General features: G+C 45.0%; 1 protein-coding gene across 4 annotated transcripts in view; it reads left to right on the top strand.

The window, feature by feature from the left end:
• clip3 (CAP-GLY domain containing linker protein 3) overlaps positions 1–18,501 on the top strand; it is a 183,199-nt gene that overhangs the window by 116,477 nt on the left and 48,221 nt on the right. For 3 of the 4 annotated variants that reach the window (XM_041179235.1, XM_041179232.1, XM_041179233.1), the window contains exons 6-15: positions 877–970; positions 2,611–2,772; positions 3,278–3,396; positions 4,459–4,695; positions 5,459–5,594; positions 7,839–7,967; positions 10,336–10,470; positions 11,470–11,593; positions 13,237–13,301; positions 14,441–14,513. In XM_041179235.1, coding sequence (XP_041035169.1) covers positions 877–970; positions 2,611–2,772; positions 3,278–3,396; positions 4,459–4,695; positions 5,459–5,594; positions 7,839–7,967; positions 10,336–10,470; positions 11,470–11,593; positions 13,237–13,301; positions 14,441–14,513 — 1,274 coding nt within the window. Of the gene's footprint in view, positions 1–876; positions 971–2,610; positions 2,773–3,277; positions 3,397–4,458; positions 4,696–5,458; positions 5,595–7,838; positions 7,968–10,335; positions 10,471–11,469; positions 11,594–13,236; positions 13,302–14,440; positions 14,514–16,405; positions 16,638–18,501 lie in introns of those variants that run through there. The other variant, XM_041179234.1, reaches the window with a different exon arrangement.

The following is an 18,501-nucleotide window of genomic DNA, read 5'->3' as shown; positions in this document are numbered from 1 at the left end:
TCCATTGCTACTTTAATCGTATTGCAGGGGAAGTTTCTGCCCTGGGAAGTGTATTTACGAGCTCATATTCCTTATGTTTGCTCTGCTACTGAATCTGATCCACAACGCACAGTTGGATACCTATCAGGAATTGAAATGCTTGCTGATTCCCACCTCTACCCCACCCCTGTGTTCCCCAAGCTCAGGCCAATGCACAGCCCTGCCTACTGCTCCAGCATGTGATGACAGGATTGGGTCTGTATTACTCAGTGGGCAGTGAACCACCAGGAGAGTGAAAGAAAGACTTGCATTTTTTTGGACCTTTCGTGACCTCAGCACACCCCAAAGCACTTTACAGCTAATGAGGTAATTTTTAAAGTGTAGTCACTGTTATAATGTAGAAAATGAGGCAGCCAATTTGTGCTCAGCAAGATCCCACAAACAGCAATGTGATAATCTGTTTTATCTGGAGTTGGTTGAGCCATGGTCTTATTGAATGACAGAGCAGGCTTGAGGGGTCGTATGCCTAGTCCTCCTCTCATTTCTTACGTTTATTGATGTTGATTGAGAGATAAGTATTGACCAGGACATTGAGGGGAACTCTGTCGCTTTTTTCTGAAGTTATTCCCTGTGATCCTTTACGTTTACCTGAGAGGGGCAGACAGGGCCTCAGTTTATTGGCTCAAAGAAATGACAGCACCTCCAACAGTGCAGCACTCCCTCCATAGTGCACTGGAGTGTCAGCAGACCTAGACTCTTGATAATGAAATATATTTACTCTACACTAACCTGTTGTTCTCCTTTCACCAGTGTGTATCCTTGCACGTTCCAGGTGATAAAGAGGTCTCTCGTTTGTTTTGCGATACTGACCTCCTCTTGCTCTTTCTGTTGATCCAGATTCTCAAGCGAGGTTGCCATGTGAATGACAGGGATGGGCTGACAGATATGACCTTATTGCACTATGCATGCAAGGCAGGAGCAAATGGCGTCGGTAGGTGGTGAAAGTGTTCAGCTTACATAGGGTGACAGAACCGGTTATGTTCTGAGATCTATGAACAGAAATGGCGGGTGGGGGGGGGAATGGGAATGGGAGAATGCGCTTGTTCTCAACTCTGACACCTGCAGCTTGGATGAGAATAAACCTCCACCCAAAAACAGTGAGGGTAGATTGGGTGTAAACTCCAGAGGTAACTGTGAAATTATGCACCGAACTGGGCTTTGCACGCTGCTTATGATTTCTATAATGAAAGATGTTGTAATATGCCTTTAAGGGATATCTATATGACATCACTAGAAGGGAAGTGTGTCATGTGATACGAACATTCGTACATAATGGACAAGGAACAGAAGTAGGCCATTCGGCCCCTCGAACCTGCTGCACCTTTTAATAAGATCGTGGCTGATCTGATAGTAACCTCAAATCTGCATCCCGCATACCCTTGATAACCTATCACCCCCTTGCTTACCAAGAATGTATCCACCTCTGCCTTAAAAATATTCAAAGACTCTGCTTCCACCGCCTTTTCAGGAAGAGAGTTCCAAAGACTCGTGACTCTGAGTGAAAAGATTTCACCTCATCTCTATCTTAAATGGGCGACCCCTTATTTTTAAACAGTGACCCTTAGTTCTAGATTCTCCCACAAGAGGAAACATCCTCTTCACATCCACCCTGTCAAGACCCCTCAGGATCTTATATGTTTCAATCAAGTCGCCTCTCACTCTCCTAAACTCCAGCAGGTACAAACCTAACCTGTCCCAACGTTTTCACATAAGACAACCCGTCTATTCCAGGTAGTTGTCTGGTAAACCAGTCTTAGTTTCACTGTTGCTTTGAGCAGAGTGCGCACACCCACAGCTCCTAGTGTCTTCAAGCTTTCCAACAGTGCAAGACTGTCTAGTCTTAATAAATGAACCCACAATGTGTTTACCCAATCCCTTATGAGCAATAGGGTATTATATCATTATAATAACACAACAAAAGAGAGCCTACAACACAACTTAAAAGAAAAGAGTTTATTGCTGCATTGGGGTGTTTCCAATGAACCCCAAAAGCAATGGCCCTTCTTTTGTGAAAAGTGTCATTTCATTTCAATAAAGGTAAGTTAAGAGGCAACGGTTTTAATTTTTAACCCTCTGTAAATTTGAGCTCGTCCAAAACTCTGCTGCCAGGGTCATAACTCGCACCAAGTTCCATTCATTTAAACTGCAACCCCCCACCGTGCTCACTGAGATCTACATTGGTTCCCGGTCCACCAATACCTTAATTTTAAAATTCTCATCCTTGTGCTCAAGTTCCTCCGAGATCTCTGCACTCCTCCAATTCCGGCCTCTTGTGCACCCCCAATTTTAATCACTCCGGCATTGGCAGCTGTGCCTTCAGCTGCCTGGACCCTAAGCTGTGGAATTCCTTCCTTAAAGCACTCTCTCTCTCTCCTCCTTTTAAGATGCTCCTAAAACCGCCCTGTTTGGACCAAGCATTTGGTCACCTGTCCAAATATCCCCTTAGGTGGTTCAGTATCAAATTTTGTTTGTTAACTTTCATGTGAAGCGTCTTGGGAGGTTTTCCTATGCTAAAGGCACTATGTAAATGCAAGTTGTTGGTGTTAAGACATGTCTTTGCACCTGGTTTAGGGGACCCTGTGGCTGCTGTGCGATTGTGCAACCAGCTGATTTCTTTGGGGGCCGATGTAGGAATTCGCAGTCGCTGGACCAACATGAACGCCCTTCACTACGCTGCCTACTTTGATGTACCGGAAATAACTCGGATCCTCCTGAAGGCTCACAAACCAAAAGGTAGGGGGCAGACTGCCAATATTCTGATCACTTCAGAGCTCACGCAGTTATGGGCCTGGAATTCTCTGCCATTTCCCCAGTACCTCAGCACCTTGGCAAACTCTGCTTCCTAGGTCTGTAATTGTTCTGCTTTACTAGCGGGAATCCAGGCTGAAAGTTTCAGCTGTTCCACAGCCCAATGCGAGGTCTCGTTTTCATAGAATAATACAAAGGTAAAACACAGAAGGAAGCCATTTGGCCCACCCTGTCTGTGCTGGCTCTTTCAAAGAGCAGTCAGGCCCATACACATCTCTCATTCTCTCCTAGTTTCTGGCGCCCTTGTCTGAGAGCTTTTACATGGGGTACAATCTTCATGGTTCCTACCCTTCCAATTGGTGGTTTGAGAAGGAAATGCAGCCCTGGAAGTAGGAGATTTCAGTCTCCCTGACACCCGTGTTTGTGAGATGTCGGGTTTTCCTGACCTGGGGCTATTTTCTGAAATGTTTGTTCTGCTGTATGTTTGCAGTGCTGAACTCCACCTGCAGTGACTTCAACCATGGGACAGCCCTACACATAGCAGCTTCTAACCTGTGCCTGGGAGCTGTCAAGTGTCTCCTTGAGCACGGAGCAAATCCAGCCGTCCGGGTAAGTGGAGATCTTTTCATTCCTTGACTCCAACGTTCCATCCTTTTCTCCCTTGCAGATACACATTGCAGAAGCTGCCATCGTGCACCTCACCAGTTGACCATTCTTCAGGTGAGTGTCGGCAAGTTGCCTGATTATTTGATTCAGATCCTATCACCTGGCATCCATCCACTTTTCCAGAGCTGTGCTGCATTGCTGGATTGAGGCAAGGAACGGGAATCCCGGATGATTTTTCTTCCCCACTCGTTTCTACCCGGAGAATTCCAAATCCGGCTGCAACACACCTGCCATTCCCCTCGCCTTTATATTGGGTTTGCTGGGCTCTCTACTTCCGGGAGTAAATTTTCTGGATTTGCTAAGGTTGGAAAGTATGAAGGGTCCCATGAGCCCATTGCACGTGGAGTGAGTCTACTCTGGGATTGCTGCCCACTCCATGTGACCCACCCATCCCAGCACCAAACATTGAGCAAACCCAACACAAAGGCAGCTTGCAACCAGGGGGACAGTAGCGCAGTGTCACTGGACTAGTAATCCCCTCTAACGCTCTGGTGAGATGAGTGTAAATCCCACCATAACTTTTGAGGGGATTTAGATTCAATTAATTAATAAATCTGGAATAAAATGCTAATCTTGGATTCCTGGATTGCCATTAAAAACCCACCTGGTTCACTAATATCCTTTAGGGAAGGAAATCTGCTGTCCTTACCCAGTCTGGCCTACATGTGACGCTAGACCCACAACATGGTGGGTAACTCTTAACTGCTTTTAGAAGTGGCCTTTAGGGAAAAAATAAACAGTGTGTGTGTACCTCACTACCACCTTCTTAAGGGCAATTAGGGGTGGGCAATAAATGTTGGCCCTGCCAATAATGTTCACATCCCAGGAACCTATAAGAAAAATCTGTTTGGCCTTTCTTGGCTCAGTATTGCACTGTTTTAAAATGAGCTTGTACAGGCTACTTCCCCAGCCCATACCTTGATTACCTCACTATGGTAATAACTAGACGCGTGCCTCTTTTTAAAAAAAAATATTGTGACTTCCCAATCTTTTCCCACCCAACAGAATCGGAAAGGGCAGGTTCCTGCAGACGTTGTACCAGACCCAATGGACATGACACTGGACAAGGCCGAGGCTGCCATGGTTGCCAAGGAGCTGAAGCAGCTGCTGCTCGATGCAGTACCTCTGAGTTGTAACCTTCCCAAGGTCACCTTGCCGAACTATGATAATATCCCAGGCAACCTGATGCTCACCTCACTGGGCCTCAAACTCGGGGACCGAGTCCTTGTGGATGCAGATAAGGTAAAGAGATTTTTGCAGAAGGCAAATGCTCATTCTAACACTGGCTGTGGGTGTTGTGTGTGAGTTGAGAGTGATGAGAAGAGTGAATTACCTTGGCGGAATGGAGCAGGACCAGGACTGGGTATTGTGGACGTTTGCCTCCTATCTTGAGAAATCTAGATAAGGAACCAAGGCCCATAGTCCAGAACATGGTGAGGAAAGATAGACCAGCTATCAGTAATTATATGTTTGCAAATAAAATGAATGAACTAGTCAAGACTGAGAGGGGTAAGGAATTCTACTGTTTTGAGATCCAAGCAAAGAATGATTTTGGGTGGTTGTGGTGGAATTACACCGTGAAAAATAAACAACCTGTTTTCCATGTGAATCAAAGCCCCTGAAAGGAAGTGAAAGCACTGACCCATTTCTCTGGAGCATTTCCAAGTACCTCGCATGCACCTTGCAGTTCATTTTTGTGGGCTTAATAAGCACGACAGCCATTTTGAGCACAGCAAGATCCCACGAGATTTCTGATCTGAGCTTTTGGTCAGGTGCAGAATTTTGGCAGCATGTCCGCCAGACTGGGCCGCAGTGTAAAGTCACATCATACGGGCGGCACCTGCGAACGTTAGGAGCCTGGGTTATGTGCTCAAATCCTGGGGCGGTGGGGGTGGGGTTTGAATCCTGAATTTCCTTGCTCAAAGCGGAAGTGTGTGTGTGTGTGTGTGTGTGTGTGTGTGTCCTGTAGCTTAAAACATTTGATTTGTTTTCCCACTCATTCTAGGTTGGAACACTTCGATTCTGTGGCACCACTGAGTTTGCCAGCGGGCAGTGGGTTGGCGTCGAGCTGGATGAGCCTGAAGGGAAGAATGATGGAAGTGTCGGAGGGATAAGCTATTTTATTTGCCCTCCAAAACATGGTAAGGGGAGCTCGTTCAGCCAGGGTATCCCACATCTGGGACGTTGGTCTGGTTCTCATAGGAACAGTAGGCCATTCGGCCCCTCAATCCTGATCCACCAGACAATTCGATCACAACATCCTTGTTTTGAATTTCCCCACCAGAGGAAATGTCTGCCATTGTGAATCAATTTATTATTTTAAATACCTCAACTAGATCACTTTTCAACCTTATGTTAATTTCATTAATCATATATTGAGGGAAGGATGAACTGAAGCCAGTCTTTTCCTTAAGCCATGTTTATTTCCAAGACTGCAGAGTAATGGCATAGATTCCTCTTGTTCCCCCACCCCAACTATTTTTAAACGCTTGTAGTCCCTTATCTTTCCCCAATTGGGGGCAGCTGCTCTTCATTCACTAGCTTAAAGCCTACACTCTACTCCAGCATGATAAGCTTGGCCTAAATAGCCAAGTGGTTATGGTACTGGGTTTGTAACCCCAAGATCAAGAGTTCAAATCTCACAATGGCAAACTATGAAACAATGTAACTTTATCTGAAACAGATGGAAACAGGTTTACTCAAAAGAGTATCAAGAGTTCAAATCTCACAATGGCAAACTATGAAACAATGTAACTTCATCTGAAACAGATGGAAAAGTGTTTGTACTCGAAAGAGTTACTCCAGCATGATTAACATCTTAACTCATCACCCCCTGTGCTTGCTGACCTCCATTGGCTCCCAGTCTCACAATGCTGCAATTTTAAAATTCTCACCCTTGTTTTTAAATCCCTTCCCTCTCTATCGCTGTAATATCCTTCGGTCCTCCAATGCTCTGTGATCTCTGCACTCGTCCAATTCTGGCTTCTTGAGCATCCCCGATTTTAATTGCTTCACCATTGGTGGCTGCGCCTTCAGCTGCCTGAGCTTCAAGCTCGGGAATTCCTTCCCTAAACCTTTCCGCATCTCTCTCCTCCTTGAAAACTCTCCTTAAAAGCTGCCTCCTTGAACAAGCTTTTAGTCACCTGTCCTAATTGCTCCTTATGTATCCCAGTGTCAACTTTTGTATGGTAATATTCCCAGACGCCTTGGGACATTTTACAATGTTAATGGCACTATATAAATGCAAGTTGTTGTTGTTGTTGTAAACTTAGTGCTTGTATGTTAGTTCTTAAAGTCTTTTTGCCACCAACTACAAGGATCGTACATAAAATGCCCCTGAGTTTGTCACAGACCATCTCCGATCCACATAGGAAACTGTTCTTAATTCAACACAGATTGGCACCAAACTGACTCTGGGGCCACAGAAATGGCCAGTTTGGACAGTGAGATTCGCATGTTAAGGGATGATTTCCTAAGCTAATTGCTAAAGCATGTTTTTGAGATGGATTAAAGGATCTTTACCCCTGCATCCAACTAGTGCTGTACTGAACCTTGGAGATCATCTACCTAATGAGTACAAAGGACAAATTTCCCAAAAATGTATATTTTTAAACTAGTTTATAGGAAATTAGGTACAAACCATACTGTACCAACAGGGGTCTTTTGTACTCCAACCCCTCCCACACCCACCTCCCTGCCCCACTGAACACCCCTCAGTATCTCATCCACGTTTGTCATTCGTGTAGTGGGCTATTTGACTGTGGCAGGAAGAAAGAGGAATAAAAGCTGTGCTGTCACCTCATGCCTACACACAAAAGAGATACTGGAGAGCAACCGGGAAAGGGAAGGTTGACAGAATTCTTTACCCCCATCCATCCAAAATCCCACACCTTCTCTCTGCTGAAATGAGCTATTGGCAGAGCTCCGAGATTGACTGAGAGAGCTTCTCTGGTCTGTGTGATTTATGACCACGTTAAGTGGCTCATTTAGCCCTGAACATTGGGGCTGGAAGCTGAATTACCTGGAAAAACTCAGCAGGTCTGGCAGCATCGGCGGAGAAGAAAAGAGTTGACGTTTTGAGTCCTCATGACCCTTCGACAGAACTGTCAGTTCTGTCGAAGGGTCATGAGGACTCGAAACGTCAACTCTTTTCTTCTCCGCCGATGCTGCCAGACCTGCTGAGTTTTTCCAGGTAATTCTGTTTTTGTTTTGGATTTCCAGCATCCGCAGTTTTTTGTTTTTTGTTTTTTATCTTGTGGCTGGAAGCTGTTTATGTGTGTCTCTAGTAAATGATATTATAATAGTCACCGGATTGAGCAGTTCCAGCTTTCTTGCGATTGTTGTGCCTATTCCACATTTTCAGTGTGTGCATTTTTTTTTAACAGGTTATTTTTCTCCAGTGTCTAAAATCAGTAAAATTCTCGATCAGACTCCTTCATCTGTAACATCGACACCCAAAACTCCCAGAATGGACTTTGCACGAATGACTGGCAAGACAAAGAAAGATAAAAAAGGTGTGTTTGTCTCTATTTCAATTTCCGATTCTTAGATAAATATCTAAGTATTTTTACCCTTGATTAATCATCTCCCAGAAACAGTTCAACATACTCCACATGCAGTGGCTGGGGCAAGCACATCAGCCAATTTTTGTTCAGGAAGATCCCACAAAGAGCAGTGAGATGAATGACCAGCTAGTCTTTGTTTTGTTTTGTGGGTTTGGTTGAAGGATGAGCCTCAGGTCTGTTCTTTCAGTGGTGGCCGTGTTCCCTGTAGGGAGCCTTGCTCAAAGCGAGCACAGGCTGGAAAATCAACAAGATGCGCTGCAGGAATTCACCAAGGTTGCTTAGACAGCACCTTCCAGACCCACGACCACTACCACCTAGAAGGACAAGGGCAACAGATACATGGGAACACCACCACCTAGCAGTTCCCCTCCAAGTCATTCGCCATCCTGACTTGGAAATATATCGCTGTTCCTTCACTGTCATTGGGTCAAAATCCTAGAACTCCCTCCCTATCAGCGCTGTGGGTGTACCTATACCACATGAAATGCAGCGGTTCAAGAAGGCAGCTCACCACCATCTTCTCCAAGGGCAACTAGGGATGGGCAATAAATGCTGGCCCAGCCAGCGAAGCCCACATCCCACGAATGAATAAAAAAATGCCAATGTCATCACTCCGTGCTTAAGCACAGCTCCTCGCTCAGAGCAATGATGTTGACCTGGACCAAAGGGACAGGCCTCGGCTTAAGGTCTCATCCGAGGGATGGCATCTCCAACAGTGTAGCACTCCCTCCGTACTGCACTAGGCGTGTCAGCGTAGAAATTGTGCTCGAGTCTGTGGAGTGGGGTTTGAATCCTCACCACCTGACTTGGAGGTGAGAGAGTGTGAGCCACAGCTAGGTTTAGTTGGATCAAATCTGAAATAATCCTAATCCGGGCCAGAATTTGGACATTGCAAAATTCCAGTGGCACCATCCATATCTATCTAGTAGATCGATGTGGGTTTAAACATGTGACCTTTGATCGTGAAAAGCAGTGAGATTCTGTTGCAGGAAACAAATATACAAGTTAGAGACTGGATTTAGCCTGTCCGCCTTACATCTTCTGAAAGAATAACTTGAATTGCGATCATTTAAAATTTCTAGTTAACTGCTCATGAAAGGCATATTGAAAAATGCCAGTGAGTAGACAGAGAGTGATAGACACCCAGTGGCATGATGTTCAGATGCTCCAAATAAAGATATAATTTTCTCTGTTTGCTACTTTTGGTGAAAAGATCAATGAAAGAATGAAGCCAGGTATAGCCCTGTACAGAATAATGTACAGTATGAATGATTATAAGGCAGGGATTTTTTTTATCACGTGTTCACGTGGTATTGTGTAAAGTTGTCACTTTACAGGCGCATAGTGTATGTGACAATATTCATTTAATATACACCCAAGGTTTAATTTAATCTGAGGATACAGGTCAAAATGTATGAGTGAATATTCTTTGTGTGTAATTTTTACAGCTGTAACAAACTTGTTAAGGGAATTTAAACCTCTTTGTTAATTAAATTGTTAGGTCCTAGTTTGAATGCAATGAAAATTTTTATCATCTCACTCAACAATTATTTAATCCTCTCAACCAACTGTCAATTATTACAGCAGTTCCATGATACTAATTAGGTGTAAAGGCTGTCTGTATAAATGTCTCCTAATTAGGTGTAAAAGCTGTCTGTATAAGTGTCTCCTTGCTGGCTTGGCACACAGTGATTTCCTGTTATGATTCCCTGATACGAACATGCAAATTAGGGGCAGGAGGAGGCCACTCAGCCCCTCGAGCCTGCTCCGCCATTCAATTAGATCATGGCTGATCTGATATTGATCTCATATTCCTGCCTACCCCCGATAACCTTTCACCCCTTGCTTATCACAAACCTATCTACCTTCTGCCTTAAAAATATTCAAGGACTCTGCTTCGGCTGCTTTTTGAGGGAGACTATACCAGAGTCTCTCAACCCTCTGAAAGAATTTTTTCTCCATCTCTGTTCTAAAGAAGCGACACATTATTTTTAAACAGTGACCCTTAGTTCTAGATTCTCTCACAAGAGGAAACATCCTCTCCACATCCACCCTGTCAAGACCCCTCAGGATCTTATATATTTCAATCAAGTCATCTCTCACTCTTCTCAATGCTAATGGACAAAAGCCTAACCTGCCCAGCCTTTCCTCATAAGACAATCCACCCATTTCTGGTAATAATCTAGTAAACCACAAAAAATTTAAAAGAAGGTTTGGCCCCTGTCGCAGTGACTGAGTCACTCTGCCAGGTTCACGCAGCCTGGTGTCCGTATCAACATTGGCCTCGCCTCCAGTTTATCCCTATGTTTCTCCTCAGCTATGAGAAGGAAATCCCTGTCCATGGGAAGCCTTGATCGAGAGGGCGTGAAGATCGAGATTGGAGACCAAGTGTTGGTGGCGGGTCAGAAACCGGGAATAATTCGGTATTATGGGAAAACCGATTTTGCTCCAGGTGAGTGAAGTCATTGAGAGATGTGGAGAGTGGAGCGGGTGAGCTTTCACTCTGATCTTACATTGTGGCCTCGCGATTTCTGTAGCGGTTACAAGTCATTAACCACCAGATCTTGGTGATGTAACCGTCTTGTCTTGGAATATTGCTGGATCTCAAGGAATCGGAAACGTTCTGACCATCTCATTTCTAGCAAGGCTGAATGGCTGGTCTCTGTGTTGGAAATACTAAATTAATCTGGAGCATGATTTCAGGTAACCAGCCACATATAGACCCAAACCAGATAAGGAGAGTAGTTTCCATTCCTGAAGACCAGTTGGTATTTTACAATTCAATAGCTTCATGGTCGCCTGAACCAATAGCAGCTTTTTTTACTCCAGTTTTGTGTAATTAATTGCTGAGATTTGAATTGGCATCTCCAGATTATTAGTCCAGGCCTTTTGGATTATTAATCCAGTAACATAACCACTTAGCCAACGAACTGGGTTATCTACTGACGCAGATATTGGTCTCCTAGGTCATGGAATAAAAGTAACACAGATGCCAGTAAAGAGATTATGGCTTTCCTGAATTAACCCATGTGATGAATTTAAATCCACAGAGGAATTGCCCCTCAGTGAATAATAGGTAGCCATTGATTCATGTGTGTCACTGTACGCCTTGTTTAATGTCCACGCCTGTTCATGCATGTTGAAAATTCCTTCAACATCAAGAGTAAAAGAGCTAGGATTGAGAGAGCAAAGCACAGATGAGGCTGCTAATTCTTGCAACCACTTCATTTGTACCATCTGATGAGGGGTTGTGACAATTGAACCGTTCATCCTACATTCCTCTCTCCCCTGAACGTTTCCAGCCTTTTCTGGTTTTTAATTGTTGCTCCTGGTGCTTTAGGTGTATCCAGCAAACATCTGAGCTGTGTTGGTAGCTACATGTTTCTCAACTGGTTGATCATGACTGAGTTTACCTGTTATAAGTCATAGCTGTTTCTGTTTTCCCTCCCAGGGTACTGGTACGGTATCGAGCTGGACAAGGCAACTGGGAAACACGATGGCTCAGTGTTTGGTGTCCGCTATTACACCTGCTCTCCAAAGTATGGGGTGTTTGCCCCTCCCTCCAGAGTGCAGAGGTAACATTCAGTAGCCAATCAGCTGTTGTATTCCTGTGTCCAGGGATTTAAAGGGCCCATGCAACACAGCCTAATTTAAGATGCCCCCAGTTGCGCACGTGGTTTGATATTTTCCCTTTCTGCAGTTGAGGAGCCATCATTTATCAACCCTAATCATTCCTTGTACAGTGGGTGGGCATAAAGATCTTCGTGAGATTTCAGTGACCAAGGGCAGTTCTGGCTTCTGCGGGTGTCCTACCTTGAAGGTGTCAGCTGTGGTTCAGTGGGTAACTTTGTGCCTCTGAGTCAGAAGGTTCAAGTCCCACTCTCTGCTCTGAGAGTAGCCAATTATAGAGAAATGTTGAGAGCCTTACTGTTTCACTGTGGGTTGATACCTGTTGTGGAACAAGCTAATCAAAAAGAAGTAACTCACAATTCTTTATTCCAACGGAAACACTTTGGGGAAACAGTATTCTTGTCAAATTAAGCCGCAGGCTCCACTCCTGGTGGTGCCCTCCCATCAATCCCTTTAAGTTTTAGCTTTGCAACCATACCCCCCCCCCCCACCCGAACCCAAAGACTTTGGTTTCCTGGAAGCTGCTCGGCGCGTTATGGGAATAACGCCGCTGGATCGCTCGTCGGGCATCATTTATGGTCGGAACTACGACGGTATCTGATCGTCTTCGAAACTCCGACTTTCGTTCTTGATTAATGAAAACATTCTTGGCAAATGCTTTCGCTTTTGTTTGTCTTGCGCCGGTCCAAGAATTTCACCTCTAGCGGCACAATACGAATGCCCCCGGCCGTCCCTCTTAATCGTGGCCCCAGTTCCGAACACCATCAAAATAGAACCAGGGTCCTATTCCCTTATTCCTAGCTCGAGTATTCAGGTGACCGGCCTGCTTTGAACACTCTAATTTTCTCAAAGTAAACTCTTCGGATCCCCAGGATACTCAGCTAAGAGCATCAAGGGAGTGCCGAGAGGCAGGGGCTGGGACAGGCAGTAGCTTGCCTCGCGGCGGACCGCCAGCTCGATCCCAAGATCCAACTACGAGCTTTTTAACTGCAGCAGCTTTAACATACGCTATCGGAGCTGGAATTACCGCAGCTGCTGTCACCAGACTTGCCCTCCAGTAGATCCTCATTAAAAGATATAAAGCCTACTCATTCCAATTACAGGGCCTGGAAAGAGTCCTGCATTGTTATTTTTCGTCACAACCATCTACAAGATGCACTGCAGAAATTCACCAAGGCTCCTTCGACTGCACCTTTCAGACCCACGACCACTGCCATCTAGAAGGAGATAGATGGGAACACCACCCCCTGGAAGTTCCCCTCCAAGGCACACACCATCCTGACTTGGAAATATATCTCCGTTCCTTCGCTGTCGCTGGGTCAAAATCCTGGAACTCCCTCCCTAACAGCACTGTGGGTGTACCTACACCATATAGGCTGCGGTGGTTCAAGATAGCAGCTCACCACCACCTTCTCAAGGGCAACTAGGGATGGGCAATAAATGCTGGGCCAGCCAGCGAAACCCACATCCCGTGAATGAATAAATAAAAAGCTGCATTCTTGTGCAGAAAATTAGGAGATCTTGTCCCCACAGGCCATTGATGGGAGGGATGTCAAATTAACGATTTTTTTCTCTTCTGATGCTGTAGGATCGCTGGCCCGAAAGGTCCCCCAAGTGATGGCACCACTGGCAAAAAAATTCACCAAGTAACAAGTAAGTTTATGTTACTTCAGTCACACAAAGAAGCTCATTAATTAGAATCAAAGACTTGTACATCACAGAAGGAGGCTATTCAGCCCATTCGTGTCTGTGCTGGCTTGCTGAAAGATCGATCCCATTAGTCTCCCTCCACTTCTCTTTCACCATAATCCTTTTAAATGTTAAACCAGGTAATAGAAGCCTGTAGACCATAGGGGGAAAGGGGTTTCACAGTTCTAGGATCCCCTGGAAAGGGTAGCAGATGGCATGATACAGTGGACAGTATTGGTCTCATTATTTAAGGAAAGATGTAAATCCATTGGAAGTAGTTCAGAGAAGGTTTACTAGGCTAATACCTGCAATGGGCGGGTTGTCTTATGAGGAAAGGTTGGACAGTTAGGCTTGTATCCACTGGAATTTAGAAGAGTAAGAGGTGATTTGATCACAACCTTTAAGATCCTAAGGGGTCTCAACAGGGTGGATGTGGAGAGGATGTTTCCTCTTGTGGGAGAATCTAGAACTAAGGGTCACTTTTTAAAAATGACAGTCATTCATTTAAGACGGAGATGATTTTTTTTCTCTGAGGGTTGTGCCTTTGGAACTCTCTTCCTCAAAAGGTGGTGGAAGCAGAGCCTTTGAATATTTTTAAGGCAGAGCTAGATAGATTCTTGATTAACAAGGGGGTGAAAGGTTGTTGGGAGTAGGCAGGAGGTTACAATCAGATCAGCCATGATCTTATTGAATAGTGGAGCAGGCTTGAAGGACTGAGTGGCCCCCTCCTGCTCTGAGTTCATATGGTAAGTCCTAATTTCAACATAATGAAGATGCAGAGAGCTTGAGACTCCCCATTAACGTGGACCACATTGTACATGGTTTTGTGCTGTTGGAGTCACGTCACTCAAAGCTGGGTTGACCACATCCAAACATTCCATAAGATCCTTTCCAGTCACCAGAAAGGAAGCTTTGATTTCCCGGGTATGTAATGAATTGGAATCCACGTTCCAGGAGTAACCAAGGAACATGCTGTCCTATATCTGGGTGAAACCGAAACCAGTTATTACGGGTGAAGGGTATTTGCAGTAAAATTTGGATTTGTGCTGATGTGTGTGTGGTCGTTCTGGCTTGACCTCAGTCTTTACCTTTTGTTTTCATAGTGACTCAACCCAAGAGGAACTTAGCAGCTGTGAGGACTCCCAAAGACATTGCATCAGAGAGCTCCATATCTAGGTAAAGCATTGCCCTGCATCGGTCTTGTATTTTGTGTGCATTTATAAATAAGGGATAGAATAGTGAAAGTTACCTTCTCCACCTTCCGATGAAATGCTTTCTATCTCCTTTCCTGCTTCCTGATTTTGCAACCTAACATTTCAGTGTTAGACAAGAACATCAAGATTTATAGATACCAACATCTCTCAGTAATAATAACTCTCTCCAACTCCCATTCTCTTCCTGTGGCCTTGCCTCCTTTGCACAGCTCTCATCTCTTATCTTTTCCCATCTCAGCCCTCGTTGCCACCTCCTGTCCCCCTCTAGTCTGAACTTTTGTTAAGGAGCTCACCCTTGGTCTATCGGACATGGAGACCTGCCATTTCCATTCAGGATGGCTGGGTACAAATGCAGGAGGTTCTCCCCTTGCCTAGCCTAGGGAAGGGGGTGGTGGGGAAGGTGCGGAATGAAGCTAAATGGCAGTTCCCCCAGTGGCTGAGACCAGTTAACTCCACACAAAGGGTCAGCCATGCCCCCAAGTAATGTCCAAACTTGCCCATTTCCACATCAGGAGTCACTAGTAACGATCAATAGTGGGAATTTGGGGTTTCTTTTCAGCCTCAATGGCCCAAGAGATGCTGACGTCAAATTAGCCACCAACTGCAGTCCCGTTGTATTGGTTAACCCAGAAGGCTGGAAACCTTTTGCTTAGATTGTCAAATTTTTTATCCACCTGACATCTGACGGCTTTCTTTGGCTAATTAATAATTTTCCTGAACATAAACTGTATGAGTGAATGTAAAATTCCTTCAATAAAACAGAAAATGCTGGAAATACTCAGCAGGTCAGGCAGCATCTGTGGAGAGAGAAACAGAGTTAACGTTTCAGGTTGATGAACCTTTGCTGCCAGCGCTGTGCATGCTCAGTTCTGGGTGGGTTTAGGAGCTTGGGGTGGGGTTATGGTGGAGAAACCAGGAAGCGAGGATTTCTTTGAGTTCCCCACTGCACCCTTCCCTCCAGCAGAAACATTAATATTACAGCTTTTACTGGGGTCTTCCCCACCTGATGCACAGCCCAGAACTCGGGGGAAGGGTGAGGTGGGGGGTTGGGGGTTGGGGGGTGGGGGGGGGTGGTTGGGGGCGCAGTTTTCCCAGGGAAGGGGAGGGGGTTTTGTGTCCATGCAGGGGATTCCATCTGAGCTTGCCTGCTGCCTTTTTTTTTCTCTTGAATCAGTAGCTCTCCATTCCTAACCCTGTTCTAACCTTGCTGAGAAACCTACCATTGTTTTATAATGGAGAGGCCTAGATGTCTGAGGACAGTTGCTAACCAACTCCCACCTCCTTCCAGACCATGTCTCCAATACCGATGCCAAACTGTTATTTCCCTGACCCTGGATCCCTGTGACATTGTCCCACCAGCCCCATGGGCGTGACATCACTGGATTTACGCACATGCACGGACGAGTGCGTGTACGCAGTCGGGTATCGGCCATCTTGCCCAGCCATCTTGGGAGCCAAAGGGAGTGCTAATGTGTATAGTAAAGAAACAATTCACGTTCCCAGATGAGATGTGAATGGCTGCGTGGCGGCCGACCGGGTTCAAAGTGAAGAAATAAAGAATTGAGAAGAAACCAAACCAGCAAAAAAAAACATGAAGCAAAATAGAACGAGTATTCCCAGCCTTTTCTGTTTTAATTTGGGATTCGCAGTTTTTTTCTGCTTTTATAGAAGTTGTTTCAATCTTTAACACCATGGGTTACCTAAATATTAGCCACGTGATTGTTAGTACTTCCACTATGTGCGTGTAACTTGGGCATGTGTGTTGGGGAGCTTTTCATCTATCTCTGTGACATGACAGAGAGACCTGTGACCACAGTGCACAACAAAATGTTCACTAGGTTCAACTCTTAACAGTTCCTGGTTCCTTGGGGAAATGGAAAGCCGCAGAGCTAACATTTAGACTGCCTTCGAACCTAGGACAGGGGGATGCAGAGCGGACCTGTCTGGAGAGGCTGGAGAATAGAATGAGGCTCGTACAGAAGGTGAAGAAAGTAACTTGCCAAATGAGGAGAGGAGTGTTAGCTTTTTATGTAAACTCACTTTGAAAAGTGATTTTTTTATAAAGAGCAATTAACGTGCCATAAAATTTGAACTGAGTTTAAAGTTGCTTTCGAACAATTTGATTCTAAACAATCTCTTGTCACTTGAAGATTTGACCTCTCACAGTGAACCCATGTGGCTAACAGGAAACTTGCCCACACATTCAAACTGGTTTTGAACCCAAATGCTGTAGATTTTGAAGGGGGGGTGGTTGGGAATTGCAACTGGGACGCTTTGTTTTGAATTCAGCAATTTCTGGCTGTAAGCCAGAGATTCCTGAACTTGAATAAACTAGGTTCCCAGCCTCTGTATCCAACATGGTGGCAGGTAGGCTAACCTTGAGTAGACGGGTTCGGCAGTATGGGGGTGGTAGCTGCCACCATGTTGGATAGACCATCGCTGTTGGTAACAGGCTTGGGCTGCTTATAAGTTGCTGTAATTGTTCACCTCTCCTTTCCTTCTCATCCCAACGTGTTCCTCAGAGAGGAGTGCTTCAACCTCCTGGATCAATTTACCTTTTTTTTAATGATCAACAGTGTGACATTGTGCTCCCTCACTAAGTCGCTGTTCAGTTTGTTCAGGCAAGTCATTGTGTGGAGGGGCCTCCATTTCTGATTTATTTTGGTTTGAGTGATCTCCAATCCTCAAGATGGTGACTATTTCCATTCCCCTGGTTGTCCTCTATTAATCAAAATACTTTGCATCTTTAATCCAGTTTTTGACACTATTTCTTGAAGGTGATGACTTCAGGCCAACAGTTGGGATGTTAACAATCAGGATCAGTGTGTCCCTGGCAGAATTTTTTGCTTCTGACAATTATCCAGTGGTTAATGTGCACCCTCTGAAAGTCCAATGAGGACAGAGTGAGAGTGTGATGCCCCACTTGGATCACCAGCCTGTTGCCTCTCGTTGTCTAACCTCAGATGGAGGTCGGCCAGATTAGGTGAGGTGAATGGAGGGCAAGTATTGAACTTTATGCAGTAAGTGCATAAGGGAAAAAAAAAGGGGAAGAAAATTGGGGATGGGATTCGATAGTGCAGTACCCCTCCCACTGGGTTCACCTGCTCCATTGCTGATGAGGTGACAGCCATAAACTCAACGTCCTGTGAGATAAAACCACGTTCAGGAATATTGCAGGGTAGTCAACATAGGCCAGTGCACTTTCTGCTCTTCTGCAGGTGTCTAGTTCTTGATACAACCCTCGATTTCTCTTTGCCTTTCATGATTTCGTAAAGGAACACTGTTGCGTTGTTATTAAGAGATTGATAATATAAATTAACCCTTTGAAGGCCCGGACGTTCACAATACAGTGAAGTCCACTGGTCTTTCACTGTTTCACATAATGTCACAGGTGTTGTACCCCACTGGGCTGCTTTACATTTATAAAGTCACTTTGCTTCCTCTGCCGTAATATATGAAAGGCCACAAGTTTGTATTTTGGAAAGGACATGTGGAATTCAAGGGGTTAATTGAAAGGGAACATCTCGCCATCAGCACACACCTTCTGAATATCAACACAGGTTTGGACGGAACTTGTTCAAACCAACGATTTAATGAGAGAGAAAAAAAAGTGTTATATATGGAAAAGTTTGAAGGCTAATCAGAGGGTTTTGAAAGGGTTACTGAGTTTTAACAAGGGAGTTGGATGAACATCATACAGCTAGACATGCAAAAAAAAACCTTTCATACATTAAAATTCTTAGCCTCTTCGTGCACCTCCGGCTTGCAAAACATTACTCCTTGTTGTCAAATTCTTGGCAAGTTTTTGTGGGAACATTTTCCAGTGTAAGTGCGGGACATACGCAGTTATAATGGGAACTTCCACATGAACCAGTGCTTTAATTATATCCTCCTGGCAGCGATGGCACCAGAGTGCCACAGTTTTGGCTCATCCTGTGCTCCAACAGCTC

Source organism: Carcharodon carcharias, chromosome 34, assembly GCF_017639515.1.
Source record: "Carcharodon carcharias isolate sCarCar2 chromosome 34, sCarCar2.pri, whole genome shotgun sequence".
Lineage (NCBI taxonomy): Eukaryota > Metazoa > Chordata > Chondrichthyes > Lamniformes > Lamnidae > Carcharodon > Carcharodon carcharias.
The sequence above is the reverse complement of the archived record's forward strand: the minus strand, read 5'-3'. Positions and strand labels throughout refer to the sequence as shown.